The sequence below is a fragment of the Ostrea edulis genome, chromosome 4, assembly GCF_947568905.1.
Source record: "Ostrea edulis chromosome 4, xbOstEdul1.1, whole genome shotgun sequence".
NCBI classification, from domain to species: Eukaryota; Metazoa; Mollusca; class Bivalvia; order Ostreida; family Ostreidae; genus Ostrea; species Ostrea edulis.
The window spans coordinates 83,379,881-83,404,492 of record NC_079167.1 but is presented as its reverse complement, the minus strand read 5'-3'; the positions used below and the strand labels follow the sequence as shown (position 1 = coordinate 83,404,492).

The 24,612-nt window shown below is 36.6% G+C and overlaps 1 protein-coding gene across 2 annotated transcripts; it reads right to left on the bottom strand.

The window, feature by feature from the left end:
* Positions 1-1,515: 1,515 nt before the first annotated feature.
* LOC125671515 (allatostatin-A receptor-like) lies at positions 1,516-24,479 on the bottom strand. 2 transcript variants are annotated; one of them, XM_048907286.2, is made up of 6 exons: positions 22,345-24,479; positions 16,948-17,206; positions 7,920-8,097; positions 7,469-7,576; positions 5,350-5,515; positions 1,516-3,364 (listed from the first exon to the last, which is right to left on the bottom strand). In XM_048907286.2, exons 1-6 carry the CDS (start codon positions 22,745-22,747, stop codon positions 3,231-3,233), a joined length of 1,248 nt encoding a protein of 415 aa, XP_048763243.1. In that variant the 5' UTR covers positions 22,748-24,479; the 3' UTR covers positions 1,516-3,230. The 2 variants fall into 2 exon arrangements, with proteins under 2 accessions (XP_048763243.1, XP_056019965.1); XM_056163990.1 differs by lacking the exon at positions 1,516-3,364 and having other exon boundaries at positions 4,966-5,515.
* Between the last annotated feature and the right edge of the window lie 133 nt (positions 24,480-24,612).

The following is a 24,612-nucleotide window of genomic DNA, read 5'->3' as shown; positions in this document are numbered from 1 at the left end:
CATACCGATTGTTAGGCCGTTCTTGGTACACTGATTTTGACTACGGATAACTCCGTTTACCTGATCAGGATATAGGGCTCACGGCGGGTGTGACCAGTCGACAGGGGATGCTTACTCCTCCTATGCACCTGATCCCACCTCTGGTGTGTCCAGGGGTCCGTGTTTGCCCAACTATCTATTTTGTATTGCTTGTAGGAGTTATGAGATTGATCACTGTTCGTTATCTTCACCTTTCATCCACCCCCATGTGCGATCAATAACTTTTAAAACTTGATGTACACGTATATAAAAGCGGCCCGAATGTAGGCAGTTGAGCTACTATCATATACATTTATCATAGTATTTCACAGTTGTGTAAATACCAAAAAGTAAGCAGAACTTATTTATATTCACTCCACACAAGGTTACGTCGTGGTTTGGTTTCTTCTATTTTAACTTGCACGCAACAACCGGAAGTGCCTTTATCCAGTAGGTTTTAGACAATACTATAGTAGATAATATGTCCTACACACATGACAAACAATAATGATTACACTCCTGTTTATCTACGCCTTTACTCCTCTTATGTAATATTTTTTAAAAAGTCGACAAACTGATTTATTTCATTTGTACCTCTTCAAAACGGTACAATTGTTATCCCATTAGTCAGCAGTTCAAAATTTCAATAATTTAATTTAAAATGTTTTGCTTACTTGTTGAATGTGTTAATTTATTGTAATACAATGTAGATATAAAATCTTGTGATCACCCTCCTCTCTCTGTCATTAATAGTGTTTGTTGGCTTTATCACAAGTTGTTGTGTACATCGTCATTCTTGTCTGAATGCTCAATTTTATGCATACCGTAAACTTCAGCCTGCCATTGTTGCTCCCCTTTTACTCGTACTTTGCAAAATAAAGTATGCAGTTTCATGTACATGTATATTCAATTAGGAAATCAAGTAAAAACAAAGAACACGTCACATTTTTTGAAGAGGGAGAATGTCATTTTTTGTGTTTTCTTTTGACTAGATCAATGGATTAAGGGTTTTGACTGTCAATTAAACCATTAATTAGGTCGAATCCCAGAGGCGGGTCTTGGAGGGGGGGGGGGTACGAGCTCCATCCCCATTGGTTGAACATTTTTAACAAAATGGCCATTTTAAAGTTTGTAAATTCCTTTTGGAAGGGGTATAAATTTGGGACGGGTCGCACACCCCACCATCACCACCACCCATTAACATTTCCTGGAACCGTCCGAGTCCCATAGCTGTTTTAATTTTTTTTTTCACTCAGCGATTTTACATAAAGCAGTTTTCGCTAGATAAGTTTAATTTACCCAAGTCTCTGATAACACTTGATATTTTAAAATACTACTCAAAGTGCCTGCCAGGGCATAAGAACTTGTAAGTATAATATATACTTTATAACATACATTTATTATGTATACAGTTGTATCGGTCAGCTAGTCACTAACTGTTGAAGAGAGAACCCGACGAAGTTGAGCAAGATTTTTTAGCATGACACAACACAAGGGCAACATTCAGTATTTATAAGTCAACACACTGTCTACATTCATACAGTGTCCATCAGTCAACATACAATATATGCATCAATTATCCTTCAGTCAATACAATGTCTACGTTCTGTATTTATCAGGCAACATAGTGTCCGTCAGTCAACATTCAGTATTCGTCAGTCAACACAATGTCTAAATTCAGTATCTGTCAGTAACACAATGTCTATATTTGATGTTCATCAGTCAATACAATATCTATTTAATGTTCATCAGTCAACACAATATCTACATTTGATGTTCATCAGTCAATATATGTCTACACTTGATGTTCATCAGTCAACACACTGTCTATATTTGATGTTCATCAGTTAAACAATGTCTATATTTGATGTTCATCAGTCAACACAATGTCTATTTAATGTTCATCAGTTAAAACAATGTCTACATTTGATGTTCATCAATCAACACAATGTCTACATTTGATGTTCATCAGTCAATACAATGTCTATTTAATGTTCATCAGTCAACACAATGTCTACATTTGATGTTCATCAGTCAACACAATGTCTATATTTGATGTTCATCAATCAACACAATGTCTATATTTGATGTTCATCAGTTAATACAATGTCTATATTTGATGATCATCAGTCAATACAATGTCTACATTTGATGTTCATCAGTCAATACAATGTCTACACTTGATGTTCATATGTTCATCAGTTAACACAATGTCTACATTTGATGTTCATCAGTTAACACAATGTCTACATTTGATGTTCATCAGTTAACACAATGTCTACATTTGATGTTCATCAGTCAACACAATGTCTATATTTGATGTTCATCAGTCAATACAATGTCTATATTTGATGATCATCAGTCAATACAATGTCTACATTTGATGTTCATCAGTCAATACAATGTCTACACTTGATGTTCATATGTTCATCAGTTAACACAATGTCTACATTTGATGTTCATCAGTTAACACAATGTCTACATTTGATGTTCATCAGTTAACACAATGTCTACATTTGATGTTCATCAGTCAACACAATGTCTATATTTGATGTTCATCAGTCAATACAATGTCTATATTTGATGATCATCAGTCAATACAATGTCTACATTTGATGTTCATCAGTCAATACAATGTCTACATTTGATGTTCATCAGTCAACACAATGTCTATATTTGATGTTCATCAGTCAATACAATTTCTATATTTAATGTTCATCAGTCACCACAATGTCTATTTTATGTTCATCAGTCAACATAATATCTACATTTGATGTTCATCAGTCAACACAATGTCTACATTTGATGTTCATCAGTCAATACAATGTCTACATTTGATGTTCATCAGTCAATACAATGTCTACATTTGATGTTCATCAGTCAACACAATGTCTATATTTGATGTTCATCACTCAACACAATGTCTATATTTAATGTTCATCAGTCAACACAATGTCTATCTAATGATCATCAGTCAACACAATGTCTACATTTGATGATCATCAGTCAACACAATGTCTATCTAATGTTCATCAGTCGACACAATGTCTATCTAATGTTCATCAGTCAACACAATGTCTATCTAATGTTCATCAGTCAACACAATGTCTATCTAATGTTCATCAGTCAACACAATGTCTATCTAATGTTCATCAGTCAACACAATGTCTATCTAATGTTCATCAGTCAACACAATGTCTATCTAATGTTCATCAGTCGTTGGTAGAGCCGTAAACATGCGCGTTTTCCTCCATTGTTGTCTGCACTGTCGTCACCGCTGTTTTTCCGCTCATGACTCCTCCTCTGTGCCTCATGGACCCTCGAGCAACTGTCGAATTTCCGATATCTGAAAAACATATACCGGGTATAGGAGAGGGTAAAGAAGGACACACCTCCCGATTTAATGCAGATTTCTGATAGATTTTATTTTCTTTCTGAAAAAATGTCGAATACAGCCCATACACCACAGGGGCTAAACCCGTTTTGACCCGACACTCATTGTAACCATAAATATAGATCTATAGTTACAATGAGTTTCGGGTCAAAACGGGCTAACCCCCTGTACATTACACTGTAGTACGAGGGCTCTCCACGAACTTGTGAACATTCCAAGGCATGTTGAATATTGTTTAGCGCAAGGTTAGATGAAACACCATGCTGATATAGCCGGTATTGTTTAGCACAAGGTTAGATGAAATACCGGTATTGAATAACTCATGGTTAATGGAACGTTTGAATGTTCTGCATTGAATACCATTATGTTTCCAGTAGACTTCTTCCTACATACATTTTCAATACTCTGTTATTTTCAAAAAGAGTATGGTTATTTATAAACGATTACTGATGTGCGTCTAAATGTTTGCCTTCGATATGTAGAGTTTTCATACAGAGTAAACTGAAATGAGGACTCAAGACCGGGGCCATGTGATTGCCAATCAACAACCAATCGTTATAAAGGAAACTTGTTAAATTTCTAAAAATAATCGCATCAATCTATGGTGGTTGATTTGTGCCATTTTACATTTTTTCGTCTTTTCTTTTTGACGTTTTTTCACCTCGAAATAACAAAACGATAAAATGGCACAAATCAGCTTCCATATCAATGACTATTGACTATTGGAAACGCATTCGAAGTGATAGTCGTTTGCTCTATGGAGACGTACAAATACCGATATAGACAGGCAGGGCAATACTCATAATCATTAAAATGCTCCATCTTAAACTTCCATCGATATTTTTTTCGGTAGATTCAAATGACACTTCATTTTCCATTGGAATTCTATTAATTCTGAATAAATGATAGATGATTTTGGCGTCAAAATATGACGTCATGTGCTCTATGTTATTTTGTATGTAATGATTAGAAAATAATCCCGTCTGTCGAAACATATTTACATTTTGCATATCTATTTTTCATGCCGATTAAAAATATCATAGTAAATATGTATACCAAAACCCTGGCCTGTAAATGAGCTTTTTGGACCACCCTCGAATCAGATTATATTTCTGCGTAGTTGCAACTCAAACAAATCTTTGAAAGACCCTCAATCAATTTTTGATACGTAATCATGGTGATTATAATTTTATTGATTCATGTCCAAGCTAACACATCGAGGACGTGATTAGATGTCCCGTTACTATTTCCACGTTCCTTGAATTAAGAGAAGTTATTGCTGATGCACTTTAAATTGCTTGAAATATGTTTTATGATAACATTTACACAGAATATTCATTGTTAGCATAACTCGCACGATAGAGACTCTGTACTTTAAGATGACGGATATAGCGGTGAGGTAACGTCCATCAATTTTCATTGTAATTCTCAGAGAAATGTCACCTGTTTGTAAAAGGACAGACTATTTCGTGCAGTCAATTATGCAGATTCCATTTAGATATGTCGCTATCTTCTTCGGAAAAATTTTGAGATGGAAATTTACAATGCACCAATTTTCGTGAAGTCAAATCATAAGGAGAAAAAAGAACCCGGAAGATGAAGAAGAGGTGGTCGCTCCTCAAAATGACGAAAATTTGAATCCCATGAACATTTGGGCAGTTTTTTCCGAAGCGATCTGACCACGGAGTCGCAACATTTGACAAAGTACATAATCCGGATTATTCAATACCCCATAGGGAAATCTGCACTAACCTTTTCCAGACATTGAATTACTTGAAATTTTAAAAATTTCCTAACAGCTAAAATTATCAGAGCTGATACCACATTAGAAACAAGCCCAGTTTTTAAACAGCTAATTTTCATCGATACTTCCTCCTCGCAAACCACAATTCTAAAAGACACTGTACAGGTACATGTTTTTTCTTCTTTAGAATCACCTGAATGTATTCTGTTTTTCTTGTTCCAGATGCGACATCTGAAGACATCTAAGAAGCCCCGCCGGAAGTTCTCATTGAAGCCGGCATACATGACTGGGTTGATGGCGCTGTTACTGTAGGCTATGTACAGAGCGACGTACTTCAGCGCAACGAAGTAAGGAGGCCTCTGAAAAGTACACCATTCATTACCTACAGTATAGATGATGATATAAGTATCAGAGGAAAGTACACCATTCAGTACCTACAGTTTAGATGATAATATAAGTATCAGAGGAAAAATATTTTACCTGTTTATTCAAATGCTTTATTGACGACTACCAAACATGGGGTGTACATCATAAATCAACATCATATATTAGTACTGGTATAACAGGATACACAATCTCAGATTAACCACAATGGCAATGTCCTGATTTCTTAATTCAGTGTTCCGCAGATTAAAACATTCATTCAAATATTGACAAAAATACTTTGTGAATGTATAATTTTCAGGATTCGTGAGACTTTTTATGGAATTTGCATTCAAATCACCCAAATGTTCTGAATACTTATTCCTTAATTCATCGTATTTCGTACAAAATGATAGGAAGCGTTTTTCATTCTCAACTTCATTCAAGTAAAATTTGCAAAATCTATCAAATCGTGGAATTGGAGGTGTACAGTATCTCCCAACCTCAATATTGAGGGGATGTGCACTTAGTCTTAGTTTAGTGAGTAGAGATTTGTAAGATTTTGGTAATGTATACTTGGTCATAAAATACAAGTTTTCCACAATTTGTTTGCTTTATGTTATCAAATTGATTAGATATTTTATTTTAATAATAGTTTCTTAAATTATTGCCAAATGTTTCATAGGAAATCTCTAAAGAGAAAAGTCCAATCATCTTTGCAATAATACTCCATGATTTAGTCAATGCCTGGACTAGTTTTATATGAGATAAATTTTCATCATTATTCATATGGCTGTTACACCTACTTATGCATTTTTGTGCTTCTTTGTCTTGTTGACTTGTGTAAATAATAACATTGGTTCTGTTTTATACCCATATTGATTCACAGATATATGTGTACATATGCATCTGTAATTCAATCTGAAATCTTTTTCATTGAATGGAAGACATCAAAGCTTTATTTGACATTTCCATTAAATCAATATACTTGAAACAAATACATGTATTGAACGTCTGTAAACCAACAAATCCTGTCATGTCACCATTATACTCATCACGGATATATAAAGTGCTGACTCATCACGGATATATAAAGTGCTGACTCATCACGGATATATAAAGTGCTGACTCACCACGGATATATAAAGTACTGACTCATCACGGATATATAAAGTACTGACTCATCACGGATATAGAAAGTACTGACTCATCACGGATATATAAAGTACGGACTCATCACGGATATATAAAGTACTGACTCATCACGGATATATAAAGTACTGACTCATCACGGATATATAAAGTACTGACTCATCACGGATATATAAAGTACTGACTCATCACGGATATATAAAGTGCTGACTCATCACGGATGTATAAAGTACTGACTCATTACGGATATATAAAGTGCTGACTCATCACGGATATATAAAGTACTGACTCATCACGGATATATAAAGTGCTGACTCATCACGGATATATAAAGTACTGACTCATCACGGATATAGAAAGTACTGACTCATCACGGATATATAAAGTACGGACTCATCACGGATATATAAAGTGCTGACTCATCACGGATATAGAAAGTGCTGACTCATCACGGATATAGAAAGTGCTGACTCATCACGGATATAGAAAGTGCTGACTCATCACGGATATATAAAGTACTGACTCATCACGGATATATAAAGTGCTGACTCATCACGGATATAGAAAGTGCTGACTCATCACGGATATATAAAGTACTGACTCATCACGGATATATAAAGTGCTGACTCATCACGGATATAGAAAGTGCTGACTCATCACGGATATACAAAGTACGGACTCATCACGGATATATAGAGTACTTAGGGAAATGTTCTCCTTGACTAGTTTTGGAAGTTTAGTAGATTTTATGGAAACAGAGAGTTGACAATCTTGAGAGCTGTCCCAACATTTCTCACCTGTGTGTCTCCTGTAGGTGGGTAGTGGGCGTCGTACATCAGGAACACCCACTGTGGAGTCCAGCAGATGACGAAGGATACCAGGACCACAATCAACATGCGAATAACCTGAAACAATCACAACAATGGTATCAACACTTGTCACGTTAACCGGTCAATATCACCTTTAGGAAGGGGTTAAATGGAAGGGTCGAAGAGAGGGGAGGTGTTAGGAAAGGAAAGTTCTAATATCCAGTAAGCACGGGGATGGGAGGAGTAAGCACACCTGCCCACTCCCACCTTCGCTAGTCAAGACTCGCGGTTCATTTACCCTCTGTTCACCCTTGATGAGCGGAGGTGGTCCATTCACACTTCACATATCATTATTACGGAAATTGCATGTATACCCAGTAATCTTTCTAATTCCTCACCAGAGTCAATTTGTCATTTGGTGAATTATGCAAATATGTACCTTTTTCCTGGCTCTGTCTACGGAGGAGGTGGATTTACCCCCGGGTCCCTTCCGGTTGATGAGGGTCACGGTAATGATAGTGTAGGTGATTCCCATTACCAAAATGGGTATGACGTACATGATGATTAAGGTGAGAGTGTAATATAGCTTCTTTCCTGGCTCATCTGTTTTGCAGGATCTACAGAATGAAACAGGCGAGATTTATGATCGACATGAATGTTATTTCATATTGTAATGTTCAGACTCTGCTGCGGATCAAACTCTGGCATAACTTTCCACTGCTCTACCGATCGAACTAAAGAGTGTTCAGATCATATATCTAATAACACCACACTGCCCCCTTTCCAGAGAGAGAGAGAGAGAGAGAGAGAGAGAGAGAGAGAGTATCTAACAATACCGCACTGCCTCCTTTTCAGAGAGAGAGAGTGGGCGTCCCGACTGTGCGTGCGTGCATGTGAATCAAATTCTCAAATCCTAATTTACACACATACATACACACCATCAACACAACAGCAAATACATAAGAAGAATATGTCGCTTTCAAATATTTCTTTTCTCCAACTGGGACGATAATTTTTGTCCCATTTGACCTGCATGAAAGGTGAAGATAACAAACAGTGATCAATCTCATAACTCCTATAAGCAATACAAATTAGATAGTTGTGCAAACACGGACCCCTGGACACACCAGAGGTGGGATCAGGTGCCTAGGAGGAGTAAGCATCCCCTGTCGACCGGTCACACCCGCAGTGAGCCCTATATCCTGATCAGGTAAACGGAGTTAACTGTAGTAAAAACTAATGTACCAAGAACGACCTAACAATCGGTATGAAACACGTCAGACAACATTTGACCCAATGATAGGTTGTATTGACGAACTAGATCGTTATAACGACCATAGAATTTGCGAAATGCTTACTTCAATTGAGGCTGTTGAAACCCCTGTACCATCAACTTATTTGTCAGTAGAGTGCCTCGATTTAAAAACTGATCATACGCAGAACAAACTCTTGCGTATCGAATCAGTTGAGAGATATACTACTCAAAATTTGATAAGCATCATAGATATTTTTATGTTTAAAATATTAATTACTGCATAACTGGCAATATTGTGTCCAAGTGAAATCAAAAACGTCTTCAACAAACTTGCACGTGCATTTCATGCCATGGGAAATGCGTTTCTCATCACAGTTTTTGCTTTTGCTACCATTGCACGATTTTCACTCAGGCATCGGTGTCTGATTTTTTCTAAAATTTCAAACTCACTTGAGTGTTTACACTACGTTTATCAACACAATGCCCCCTCAACGTGTAAGGCGTCGCCTGACGACAGAACAACTGGGCAGATGTATAGGAATGCTTGACGCTGGCTATTCACAACGTTGCAAATGCACTAAACGTCAGCCAGAGTGTTGTAAACAGGGCCTGGAACCGACAGCAAACGTTTGGTATAGCAGCACACCGACATGGGGGTGATCGTCAGAGGTCGACAACCCAACGCCAAGACCATTTTGTGGCTCTTCAGGCACGACGCCATCCCTTCTGGACAGCAACCAGCCTACGTAACGACCTCCTGAACGCCTCGGGGGTGAATGTGTCCACTCAGACGATACGGAATCGGCTTCACAATGCAGTCTCAACTCGAGAAGGGCATGTGTTCGAGTCCCTCTGACTGTTCGACACCGGCGGGAGCGATTGGACTGGGCTGAAGATCACGTCACTTGGACACAGAACGATCGGGTTCAAGTTCTGTTCACCGATGAGTTCAGGTATTGTTTGGACTTTACAGACAGGAGGCACCAAGTGTGGCGACGACAACGTGAACGTTTCCATGATGCCAACATCAGTGAACATGACCGTTATGGTGGTGGTTCCATCATGGTCTGGGGTGGAATCAGCAGGGATGGAAGAACATATCTTCATGTCTTGGAGAGAGGAAAAATGACGGGGGTGCAGTACCGGGATGAAATCATCAATGTTTACGTCAGACCCTACACTGGTGCTGTTGGCCCTGAGTTCATCCTGATGGATGATAACGCCCGTCCTCATCGCGCCAGGGTGGTGGAGCAGTACCTTCAGCAGGAGACAATTGTCCGTATGGACTGGCCAGCGCGCTCGCCAGACTTGAACCCGATTGATCATCATGTATGGAACATGCTGCAGGTTGCCCTTTCACGCCGTAGAGCACAACCCACGGCTTTGGCAGAGTTCGGAAAAGTCCTCGTGGAAGAGTGGAACAACCTTCCCATTGGAAACATCCGGGTGCTTATTGACAGCATGACTCGATGTTGTCAAGCCGTCATTGATTCAAGGGGAGGCCAAAGCCGATATTGACTCTTCATCGACTAAGTGTAATGATGGACTATCCCCAAAAACTGTGTAATTCTTTCTCTGGTTTGCTGTTAACTTTTTGTAATAAAATGCCATTTGGTGTTGTTATCAGATTTCAAGCATTCCGTATTGATGAAAGTTCATGCCGTTCATGAATTTTCATTCATAACCTGAGTAAACACGTTTCTGGGTCAAATTTATGTCTTTTGTTATGTTAGTGGTAAATTACACACATATAACCTAGTGATCCTTATCAAATTTTGAGTAGTATATATAAACAACATATGCAGGTAATAATGGAATATTGCTACATGAATATGCACAGGGGCTAAGCCCATTTTGGGCCCGAACTCTGTGATACCATAAATATAGAAAGGGGTCTAACTCTAACACATATAAAAAATCTATATTTATGGTATCACAGAGTTCGGGCCCAAAACGGGCTTTAGCCCCTGTGTGAATATGGGAAGTTGACGATGGAGAAACTGAAATAATCCCGTTTGTCATACAGTTGAGTTGTCAGTTTGCCGTTAATGTCTGCTTTCAATAGAATATCTAAGTATGAAGCAGAAGTTGACGACTCTGTGGTGTCTTTTATTTCGAGCTCATAGGGATATATCGAATCGACATAAGAATGAAAGTTATTATATTTAATAGACAAAACGTCGTCGATATATCTAAATGTGGAATTGAAGGCCACAGCAAGAGATTTTTTCTTCTCACGTAGAAGTTTTTGAATAAATTCTGCTTCATATTAATATAGAAACAGGTCAGCTAACAAAGGAGCACAATTCGTGCCCATGGGAATTCCAATATTTCATATATCACGATTATTGCAAAGATAAAAGGAATGTCACAGTCATTATTTTGCGATATACCTTCATACGTAATAACTGATTATGAGAAAATCATTTATTACACATCACTTGCACCTCGATCGTGTTTTGCTAATACAACAATAAAGTCGATAACTATTAATTTTATAATTTTATAACATAAAAATTTATCAATACATATTGGAATACAAATTTATAATATACTGAAGAATATTTGTCATTAAATATAAATCAATCGTCTGCATTTCTAGATCGACACACATGAAAGACAAAGATAACGAACAGTGATCAATCTTACAACTCCTATAAGCAATACAAAATAGAAAGTTGGGCAAACACGCCGTGAGCCCAAGATTTTAATCAGGTATACGGAGTTATCCGTAGTCAAAATCGGTGTGCCAAGAACGGCCTAACAGTCGACCGGTCACACACACATACGCAGAACAAGCTCTTGCGTATCGAATCAGTTGAGAGATATAAACACTATATACAGGTGATAATGGAATATTGCTAAATATACATGTATATGGGAAGTTAACGATGGAGAAGCTGAAATCATCCCGTTTGTCACAAAGTGGGCGACTTTGTGATGTAAACAAACATGGCGATACACATCGTCGGAAACCCACGGTTGATTACGCTTCATCATGATGGGGAGAGTAACGATGCGTAATCAACCGTGGGTTTCCGACGATGGGCGATTCACAGTTTTCACGTAGGTATATTTTGGTTTTTTGTGTGTGGGTTTTTTTTTTAAATTTTGTATCCAAAGCAGTTGATACAATCCGTCAACATCAAACTAAATATTTGAATTTTTTCAAAATAGATTTTATTTTAGTATTCCCTACCATCTCACCGTTTTCGTCAGCAAAAACAAAACAAAAAACACATAGGCCTGACGTCACGTAGAATAGAAGTAAGTTCTTGTGCAGAATATAACTGTCTCGGCCTCGAAATGTTGTTTGAAATACCTGGTCTATCACGCCTCGGCTTTTATATTTCAAAACAAGATTTCTCTACATCTCATCCACATGCATGAGTTAAAAAAGGTTCTGTCATGAGGCAAGAGTCAATCGCTATATTTCGCACACTACCCAGACAAGAAAATGAATGGCCTTATTTAAAGTTGTTGACTAAGTAATGAACATGCGATAATTATACAATAATTCAATCAATATCATATGTAAATCCATCCCAAAAGGCGATCGAGGGCAGCTGGAAGATGACGCAAGCGACATAAGTGATGATAGGTGATATTTATATAAAAAATGTTTCATTATTTCATTGATTTCACGAAAACGTTTACGCTTGGTAAATAGCTTACAGAAAAGCGCATTAATCAGTATCGCACTGCTGAATCTGCACGAAGACGTGGATGGCACTTGATAAACAGATAAATATTTTAACGGATTCAGTAACCTGCGATGATTATACGTCAATTTGCATATTCTGTCATTATTTACGAAAAGCAAAGTATGGTTAGTTCATAACAGGGGCTAATATCTATATCAAAGGACCTTATTCGGTACATTACTATCCCCCTATGAAATATTAAAAATGATTTAGATGTCTCGTTAAGTCGGTTAATTCTTGTACCCCTACATATTGAGTTTAGAACTTCCCTCCTGTGATTAAGAACTTTTACGATTGACCTTGAAAACCAACGGGAACTAAATTATTAGAACATTATAATCACCATAGAATTTGCGAAACTTTAATCGAGGCTGTTGAAACCCCTGTAAGAACAATATATTTGTCAATAGCCTGCCTCGATTTAAAAACTGATCATACGCAAAACATGTTTTCGCGTATCGACTCATTTGGGAGATATGAATGCAGGTAATGATGGTATATTGTTACATAAATATGGGAAGTTGACGACGGGGAAGCTGAAGTCATCCCGTTTTTCATAGAACTGAGTTGTTTGCTCTTAAAATCTATGTGCAATGAAATATCCAAATATTAAACAGATGTGGAAGACTCAGTGTTGTCTTTTATTTCGAGCTCACTGGAATACAAGATCTATTTAATTTTTCAAACATAAAATGGTTCAAATAAAGTGGTTTTTAACGAAAAAATATGTAGATACATGAAAAAAATATTATGTACACTAACACATTGATTACGGTACTCTGATCCTCACAAGATAAAGCGAAAATATACATTTTCATTAATGTCACCCAAGGGACGGATTACTCTAAACAATACAAGTATGCATACTTCTGATGGTTTTGGTTTCGTTTCTTCTTTCTCTTCCTCCATCTCTTCCACCTAACTGAGAACGGTATTTAAGAACGTCGGTCACCTATCGATTCCGGAGTTTCTAAACGATAGCTCCAACCGGCAAAGAGAGTGAATAAGAACAAGGCAGCGATATCAACTGCCTACCTTTTTGACTGATTCTAAATTTAAAATTTAAAAACTATTTTTAAGTCTTCAAATGTTGTTATTTTCAATGACCCGTTGGGCAGTGCATATTTTGTACTATTGACAGAAATTTTACTTTAAATCTTCATTAACACAGTGACACAATCACCCTGTCTGATTATCAGTGGGAACATGGGAAGACAACTCTGGGTAGAGATTGTACTTAGAGTTGACCCAACAATGAACAACGAGGCGAGATTCGAACAGCAATTTTGGATAGAGATTGTGAGTTTTCTGTCTGATTCACTCATCACGAAATGGATTGAAATCTATTTAAGTTTCATCATCTTGAAAAGATTTATTATACATGTAAAGGACTATGTGCGGTAGTGAATATTTTCTGCCCTAAATAATATTTTTGGATAGAACTATATCATTGTTGTAAAAAAAACTTGGGGATAACTCCTTGTTTCATAACAATAAAAAAAAACTAATAAGGACGTGTTCTGCATTCATATCAGCCCTGAAAACTCAGATATCCTCAAACTTTAGCAAACTGGCAAGAATCAACGTTTGCTATTCATGCATTAAAAATCAATGAGCATTTAATTAAGCAAACAAATGCGCTTTTGCAGATTTGTGACGTCATTGACATAAAATGGTTTAGTAATTTATGAAAGTGGGCAAAATGTTCAGTCACATGAGGGAAATTCTAACCTCAATGTGAACGGGTACAAGAATTAACCAACTTTTGGTGCTGCTCACTTGTGAGTGGAATCCCATAGGCTTTCTTGTAACAGGTCGGTATCACTGAACAGAAATTCCGAAATAGCTTGGGTGCGCTATCCAACCACATCTCTTATCCAGTTTTCCCCATATATATTGTCAGGAATGTTACATTGTAGAATTGTATTCACACCCAGGTCAGGGCTGCAGGTGCCCGATTTCATAACAATTTGTGCACTGTGAGTGTGACTTTGAGTGTACTTGTCACTTCATTTCAATTAAACGTGCTGAAATTACATCATACACAGTAGTCAATTTGAAAGGACATTAGAAACCCAAAAACAATTATGTTATGTAGAGAACTAGAGGCCCAAGGGCCTTAACGGTCACCTGAGTATCATAGCCCATACAAGGAGTTTCATATTTCAATTCTAAAAACTTAAATATAGAGCCCTTTGTGCATATATTTATGATCCTATAATTTCTATTTATTTACAAAAGGGAAAATGGAAGTTTGAAGCATATAAATCATTTTGACATCCCCACCCCCACCCCCTGAACCCCTGGCCCATGGGCCGGGAATTTCACAATTCAAGAAGAGGGCATTACGGACATCATAACCATGGGTCTTGTTTATCTCCCATGACTGTGAGAATAAAGAAGAATTTTTTAAATACATTTTTATTATGTGGCCATATTGGCCCCGCCCTAGGGCCTGAACCCTGACCCAGAGGTCATGAATTTTACAATTTAGATAGAGGGCTTCATGGACATTATAACCATGCATTAGTTTTTCTCCTATATGTGTGGGGGTAGAGTAAAAGATTTTTGAAAATATGGCCTTTAATAGCATATTTGGCCCAGCCCATGAGGCCCCAGGGGTAATAAGGTCATAAATTTCACAAATTATATTTCCCTTATCCTAGAGATGCTTCACACCAAAAATAGTAACAAATGACCTTGTAATTTTTAAGAAGAACAAAATGTAAAGTTGATAACGGACGACGCACGACGAAGACCAACGGCAATAGGTCACCCGAGTGACTCAGGTGACCTAATGAAATAGTCATTGTAAGGCCCACAATGATATACTGCAGTGTGTGCACACTACGCTTGTATGTCTGGATTTGTAGTTTGTCTGCAGCTTTGACAGAATGGTAAAGACTAATAGAATCCTTCATTAGTACGAGTGTGAGATAGGGAAATTCCACCGAGGGGACGAGATTCGCAGTCTTGGGCGAGGCTTTGCCGAGTCCTAGACAGCGAATCTTGTTCCAGAGGTGGAATTTCCCTATCCCACATGAGTAAATAATGAAGGATTATTTTTCTCACATTTTAACTACAGTTTAGTGCATAAAATTAGGAGCTTTCAGAAAATTTTAGATTATCAAAATCCTCATTTGAACTTCGATGCAAAAACTAATTAGATAGGCAGAAAGATCATACCCGAAAATGGTTTACACTGTAAGTGTAAACTAAAAAACCCAAGGTTGTCCACCAGAAAGCTATACTACATTAAAATTTAAAGATAACAATGCAAAATATTTTTACTTCACTGTGTAACGTAAATCTTCACCGTGTAACGTAAATCATAGAAAATATATGACGTCACAATCAAATGACGTCACAGCAGTGTGAGACAGAAAAATCTCACATGGCTGTCTCACATGGGTAAAGTCGATCTCACACTGGTGATAATGTGAGAAAAGTCGATCTCACACTGGTGATAATGTGAGAAAAAACATAATTTGTTAACAGTGTGCATATTAGAGCAGCTTTGATATCCATAAACTGCTATCAAGAGACATGGTACCACACTAATGTCAAGTCCTGCAACCTTGAACGTTTTAAAATCTAATCACTTGCCAGTCAGAGAGAGACAGACAGACAGACAGACAGAGGATCTGCAAAATATTTGCTTCTGAAAAAAAACCGGAGAAAATCATTATAAGAGAAGAGTAAGAGAAATTTTCGTGCGCACTTGTTAAAACTGAAATCAATCATTACTTCAAAAAGAATATTTTGAAGATGATAGGCACAATTTTGTTTTTGTCTCGGACCAATGAGAGTTCTACCCAGTTTCTAGTATGCCTAACAAACATTTATATCTTCTGTGACATGTGGATTAAATGAATACTAGAAGTTCTTAAAATAAGAAATAAAGATACTATAAAACTAGTTAAATTATATAGCAATTACAAAAATCTTAACTTGAAAGCTCAACGAAAGGTCAAAGAAGGTCAACGATTTCCGTAACCCGTCTATCATTTTTTTTGGGGGGTGTGAATAGTTATCGCAATATTTCGGCGCACTAACTATTGCATAAGAAAGCCATGTATATAAATTTGTATACTTTGGAAACATATGCGATATATCCTTTAAGTGCCTTTAATTTAGACAATAGCTTGAGTTTTTTTTTAAAGTTCAGTTGTTGTCTTTTCTTTAAAGAAAGAAAGAAAGATAGATGGATAGATAGATAGATAGATAGATAGATAGATAGATAGATAGAAATCATTTGAACCCTGGACCACATTTAAGTCTGCATTACATTACATGAATGAATAGTATTTTGACAAATTGTAGTCTATTGTTGACCATTACAACCTTTTTCTTTAGAAGATTTTAAAAGCAAAAATATTTCAATGTATAAATGCTCAGTCTTGTGGTCGTTCTATTTCACCAATCATGAAAACACACGATATAAGAGTGTTTCCATTTTATTTTTGGTAAATGTAATTACTTGTGATAATATTTGATATAAACCATACCCATCTTCGCCCAGTCCAGTGTTATAAGATGGCCACTTTTCCCTGCATCGCGATCGTAATACATCTTTGAATTGGTGCTCTGTCTGTTTCTTCACCAGTAGGTAAGGGAAGGCCGTTCCTGCTGAAACTATCCATGTACACGTGATGGCCACTATCACTGCTCTGTGGGACATTTTTTGTCGTAGTGGGAACACTATCGCCAGAAATCGCTCCAGGGAAATAATGGTCAGCGTCAGCACACTGGATGTCAGAGACGTAACTGGACAGAGAACATAGGTCTTACATAACAAATATAGTGTCCAGGGAAATAATGGTCAGCGTCATCACACTGGATGTCAGAGACGTAACTGGACAGAGAACATAGGTCTTAATTAACAAATATACTGTCCAGGGAAATAATGGTCAGCGTCATCACACTGGATGTCAGAGACGTAACTGGACAGAGAACATAGGTCTTAATTAGCAAATATACTGTCCAGGGAAATAATGGTCAGCCTCAGCACACTGGATGTCAAAGACGTAACTGGACAGAGAACATAGGTCTTAAATAACAAATATAGTGTCCAGGGAAATAATGGTCAGCGTCATCACACTGGATGTCAGAGACGTAACTGGACAGAGAACATAGGTCTTAATTAACAAATATACTGTCCAGGGAAATAATGGTCAGCGTCAACACACTGGACGTCAGAAACGTAACTGGACAGAGAACATAGTCATGTCTTAAATAACACATATATACAATGTATACTGTTGGTGACTGGTAAAACTTCTTACTTATGGATATATATGTATTATGGATATATATGTATTTTGGGTATAAGCGTTGCACATAGAACACGAGCCTGCTGTTTAGTTCCTTTACCCCTAGAGCCTTTATGTATAATTAAATTCAGCATATACATGTAAGAAATGCACAGGCACTCGACGTTTTAAATATCTATAATAAAAAATATATTTCTATAAACAAACTATTCACAGTTTGTTTATAGGAATACTTTTTTTTATCATAGAAATTTAAAACGTAGAGTGTCTGTGAAGAAATGGTCCGAATAGGCATCAGCGAGTGGGTATTATGAAATTTAAATGACAAATCGTATTCGTTTTTACGAAAGCCTTGTGAGGTCAATTTGAAAGCGCTAAAAAAAAATGATACAAATAAAATGTCGTTATTACGAGATCAAAAGTCGTACTAACGAGATACAAAGTCGTAATAACGAGATACAAAGTCGTAATTACGAGATACAAAGTCGTAATTACGAGATCAAAAGTCGTTATGAACGATTTTAAAATCACCCAATCTTTCTTATAGTGATCAATCTCAAAACCAGAAAGTTGGGTAAACACGGACCCCTGGATATATCAGAGGTGGGATCAGGTGCCTATATGACGCAAATATTATGAAATTCATACTGTAGGTGTATTATACAAATGCCTGTTGAATGACATCAACAAAAGTGCTGAATTATAGGTCTGTGTATTGCTTTTCTTTCATTATGGTACTTAAATGGCCTTGACTTTTTAACTAAAACAAAATGATTTTTTCCGCTGTAGGTTTACACTATGAATGCCTAATTAATGGTGTCATGTCAGAGAATGGTTCAAAATCTTTGCGTGCGCGTGAATGCGCGTGTATTGTAATTTTTCACTTCTTTAGAAAGGTATTGATTTATAACATTTTGAGATTTCAGCGGAATGTTTTGAAATTAAGTTGGCAGATAAATGTTTGGACTCTCTACTTAGTGACATTGTCAAAATCACTTTTGCACACGCGCAAGCATGTGCGTTCAATTATGATTGGGTAGTTTTGATTGGCCAATGAAAGGTAAAGATAATGAACACTGATCAATCCCATAACTCGATCGATAAGGAATGCAAAATAAAGAGTTGGACAAACACGGACCCCTGGACATACCAGAGGTGGGATCAGGTACATAGGAGGAGTAGGCATCCCCTGTCGACCAGTCATACTCATCGCGAGCCCTATGTCTTGATCAGGTAAACAGAGTTATCCGTAGTCAAAATCAGTGTGCCAAGAACGGCCTAACAATCGGTATGAAACACGCCACACAGCATTTGACCCAATGATAGGTTGTATTGGCAAACTAGATCATTATAACGACAATAGAATTTGCGAAATGCTGAATTTAAACGAGACTGTTGAAACCCCTTCACCATCAACGTGTTTCTCAATAGCCTGCCTCGATTTAAAAACTGATCATACGCAGAACAAGCTCTTGCGTATCGAATCAGTTGAGAGATATAAGCATATTGCTACATAAATGTGGGAAGTTGACGATGAAGAAGCTGAAATCATCCAGTTTGTCATAAAGTTGAGTTGTTAGTTTGCCGTTAATATTCATATTTAATAAAATATCTACATGTAAGTACGAAACTCTGGGGTGTTTATTTTTTTTATCTCGAGTTCACAAGGATATATAGAATCGACATAGGGATGAAAATAATTATTGTTAATAGATAAGACGTCGTCGATATATCTAAATGTCGAGTTGAAGGTCACAGCAAGATGCCTTTTCTTTTCATGAAGAAGCTTTTGAGGAAACTCATAAGAATATAAAAACAGGTCAGTTCACAAAGGAGCACAATTCATGCCCATATGAATTCCAACAGACTCAACAAAGACTACGAAGATATTGTCAATGAGGAACTCCAGCATATTTTTTATTTCAATTTCAGAGTACTTGTGCGTGGAATCAGAATAGTGTTTAACAAAGTAATTTTTTGGATGACAGATCACTAGATATATACGAATATTTTCTTTTCCATTTTTGTTGTTGTTGAAGAAGCAACTGTCTACGATGTCAAAAAGTCGAGTCCTTAATTCATCGTGAGGTATGGTCGTGTAAAGTGTTGAAAAGTCATACGTTTTGATGTTGTTGATTTGAAAAAAGTTTGGCGATTTCAAATTTATAAAAAAAAAAAAAAAAAAACTTTAGAATTTTTTAGAATCCACATTTGATTTCCACCACCTCTGGCAAACGTTTGAAGTTTCTCCTCCACAGCTGTTAATATTTTCGCGAGGAGCAAGGATAGGGGCTTGGTAGAACATTTACTGGATCCCGTAATGTATCTTTATTTGTAAGGATTTTTGTGAAGTTTAGGAATCCAGTATAGGTACAGTAACTGACATTCATCCATCCCATTGACAGAAATGTCAATAATCTCAAATAACCTATTATGAATGAGAAAAATGGAATGGAATTGGTATCATAGGTAGATGTACTACAGTCACTTAGAATGTAAGGCGATTGGTTGTGCTAACGTACAATGGCAGCACTTTTTAAGAGAGGGGGGCGTTTGGAAAACATCCGTAACAATCCCCATGACAGTTAGAACTAGTTATATGTAATGTGCGCTACATTTGGAAAACCGATTATGAAAACGTTTAGGAAACACTTTTGGAATTCTGCAATATTCTTCCGTTATATCATAATGCATTCAAACATTTATGAAGGTAGTGATTTGAAGTCAGGTAGTGATTTGAAGTCATGGATAAAAAATTAGCCGACCGACCCACTGCAATGCCAATCCATGATTTTATCGTTATTTTCGAGAAACCAGAAAGAACCCAACTTTAATATAGTGTTTATTTCAAAGCATCGTCGGAAATCCACGGTCGGTTGCACTAACGGCAGAGATATTTTCTTCGAATTGCTCTCTCTCTCTCTCTCTCTCTCTCTCTCTCTCTCTGCAAATGATGTGTATGCAGTTGCGTACTTGCATATAGGCAAGCTGAAACTTGCTACAAGTATGTAGTTTCTGTGTGGGTCACTCTAGATCATGTTGCAGTTTTGATTAATTTCGACCTCCCAAGGAATGCGCCCGATCTCGGGTTTCCGACGATGGTACCAAAGCTTCTTCGTGAAGACTTTACCGCATTACTGACGTCATATCTCTCTATCTTCTCTATTAAAACTTTCTAAACTCTTGACATCGACTTTTTATCTCGTTAATACGATTTTTTATCTTGTAATAACGACTTTTTACCTCATAATAGCGACTTTTTATCTCATTTAACGACTTTTTATCTCATATTTTATCTGGTCACTTATTTTAAAAAAAAAAAAAACGTTCACTTTGATCTCACAAGGCTTTCGTACTTTTTCCATTCACCAAGTAAATAAATTCACAGCATGACATGCACCTGCTATAGATTGAGTAAAAAATATCGATGGTTTCATGCGATGTCGATGAAAATATAATTCTACGCATACAGGTCACACGAACTGTTTAGTTCAGTTATAAGATGTAGAACATTTTATTCTTTGGGGAATAATATGGAATTAAGGGATAAAATCTAGGTTATTTTTATACAAATAATCTAAACAATTGCTTTAAATCTATATTTTGTAATAGAAATGATTTTGTTTTTATACACATAAGAATGGGTTATATCAAGTTGAACGGTAACTTATGCGTCACAGTGCCTTTATCGAGAAATGAAAACGATGAAACAAGAAAGGTTTAGTACACGAAGACATTTAGTGAATGAAAATACATGCATATACGAGTATCGAAGTGGTTTCGTCAATCAGCGGTGCTCCGACCAGGTCTATTGCAGTCTTAAACTATATATATAGCCTTAGATGTGCCCACTTTGATCCCCAAGTACTTTGTAAAGTGTTCCAAGTGAGCGCATCAAATGGTTATTGATGAATAGAAAAGTGAAATGACAATAATTAAGATCAGTTGATGGGGGTGTCTTTTCTAGAAATATGGACATTTTGTGTTAATGAAGTTCTGTCAAATAGCCAGGGGCATTCAATGAATTTGTCATTATTTGTCACTGGGCTAAAGCTGAAACATTTTCTCTCTCTCTCTCTCTCTCTCTTGTATGTTGTTATGATAAGTACATTGTGTTGAATTCACTCAGTATTAAGCTTAATGACTATACTGCATTGTGTTGAATTCACTCGGTATTATGCTTAATGACTATACTGCATTGTGTTGAATTCACTCAGTATTATGCTTAATGACTATACCGCATTGTGTTGAATTCACTCAGTATTATGCTTAATGACTATACTGCATTGTGTTGAATTCACTCAGTATTATGCTTAATGACTATACTGCATTGTGCTGAATTCATTCAGTATTATGCTTAATGACTATACTGCATTGTGTTGAATTCACTCAGTATTATGCTTAATGACTATACTGCATTGTGCTGAATTTTCAAATAAATATTGTCCAACCAACAACAACAAAAATAAAAATTTAAATCCAAAAAAACAAAACAAAAAAAAACCCCAACCAAAACCCTGAAAATGCCTCTATGCTATACATAATAGTGTATAATTTTGGCTAATCATAATAATCATGTAACAGGTTTTTTCTTCGATTTATTCTAAGAACAATTATTTGAATAGAAATTACCTTGAACAAAAGACGTCACTTTACACAGAAACGCGCCAAAGGGCCACAGATTCCCCTGCTGAAGTTGTGTGGCCAAGTGAATCCACATACAAAAACAGGCCACCATTATGTCGGACACACTGAGATTCAAAATCAGTAAGTTTGTGGTCGTTCTCATCTTCTTGTTCAAAGCCACAATGAGGATAACCAAACTATTTCCCACAACATCTACTAAAATAGGTGGGATATAGAACGCGATTTTTAGCCCTTGTTCCCATGAAGGGATTTCAGGTAGATCTGGTGCTAGAAAAAACTGTAGAATTTTAAGAACATCACTGGAGTCCGCCTCCGGTTCTCCTGGGGTACAAAGTTTTAAACGTTGGGAGACGTCACCATCCAGCAAATCACCAAACTGATCACTCATGGCTCATTCTTTTCAGTGCACCACTTTCTCAAAAGAAAATCAAACGTGCTAAGAAGGTCTAAAAAGTTATGAGCCCGATAATAGCGGTACAGCCAAGTGCAACACGTGGTACTTAGAGATTTAACTCATTCCATTGTCACATTTTTTAAAACAAAGTGATGTCACTTGGCCGAAGGTTGACAGAGAACTCCCATTTGTATCTCAGATGGGCGTGGGATTTCTGGAAATATTTACACTTCATCAATATTTATGAACAGATTGTTAATTTGCGGAATTAAGCTGATTTATCAGCTTCAGGCCTTTTGCGCATAATCAGGATCGGAGTCAACAACTGTCTCTAGCTTTATACATGTATTGATTTCAACAAGATGACATTATGAATTGACATATGCCCGAGTTGTGTGCGGTTTCATAATTATAAAGAATCAGTTTCTCCTCATCTTCCATCCACAAGCTGGAACAAACCAGTCTGTTACATAAGCCAGTGCCGACATCTTGACTTTCAGCATGAAAATAGGTTTGCATTATGAGGTCACATGAAAAAGTTCAATAACATATCTGAATCAATGATATGAACTTTGATACTGCACATCACTGTCTATATATTATAATCCTTGATCACTCCCCCTAAACCTGAATTTTGCAAGAAATCATTGTTTATATAATACACCTACAACGATTCTACATGTATATTGTACTATGCCACACACCTACAATTAATCTATAGTGTGAACTATGTTATATACATGTACCTAAAATGAACTATATGTCCTACATCTACAACTCTGTTGTAGTGTCATACACCTACACCTGCTCTATAATGTACATCATAGATCTACAATTACTCTACACTCTACCACGGTCACTGCAAAGATCAAAGGAATGCCGCGGTCATTATTCTGCGATATACCTTCAAACATAACAACTGATTATGAGAATATTGATACTCATCTCGCTTGCACTTCGTATTTTGCGAACACAACAGTTATATCGATGACTGATAATTCAATTTTATAATCATTAAAATCTATCAATATATATTTGAAAACAAATTCATAATTGACTGAAGAACATTTGTCATTCAGTATAAACCTCCGAGAGCGATACACATGTACACATGGCGATGCACAGACGCGTTTTTCTTGAACTGTGTATTCAAAACAGTTGATAAGAATCCGTTAACATCAAACTAAATACCTGAAATACTTTTTTTCAAAATAGATTTAGAATACCCCTACCATCTCACCTTTTTCGTCAACAAAAAACAATGTAGGCCGTTTCGGAAACTGCCACGTCACTCAATGACCTAATTCGTATCTATATATATGAAAATGATCGGCTGTATAGTTCTGAGCTGTAGTAGAATAGAAATAAAGTTCTGGTTTTCGTGTATGTTCTTTGAAATATAACTCCTCGGCTTTTATAATTCAAAACAACAGTTCTCCACCTCGTAGCTTTAACACACAAAAACGCGAACTTTATTTCTTATACATATATGTCTTCTCTACAAATATTCTATTATTGTACTATGTTATATATCTACAACTAATCTATAGTGAACTATGCCATAAACCTACAACTATTCTAAAGTGTACTATGTCATGCTCCTAAACTACTTTATAATTGTACTACATCACACACCTACAACTACTCCACATTGTACTACGTCATAGTACTATGTCCCCTTAAAAGGGAGTACGACCAGGTTCATTTGAACAAACTTGAATCCACTTCACCTAAGAATGCTTTGTATTAAGTTTGATAGAAATCAGCCTTGTGAGAAGATATTGAAAATGTGAAAAGTTTATAACAATGACAGACAACTTTTGATCAGAAAATTAATGATAAAGTCATAGTGAAGCTAG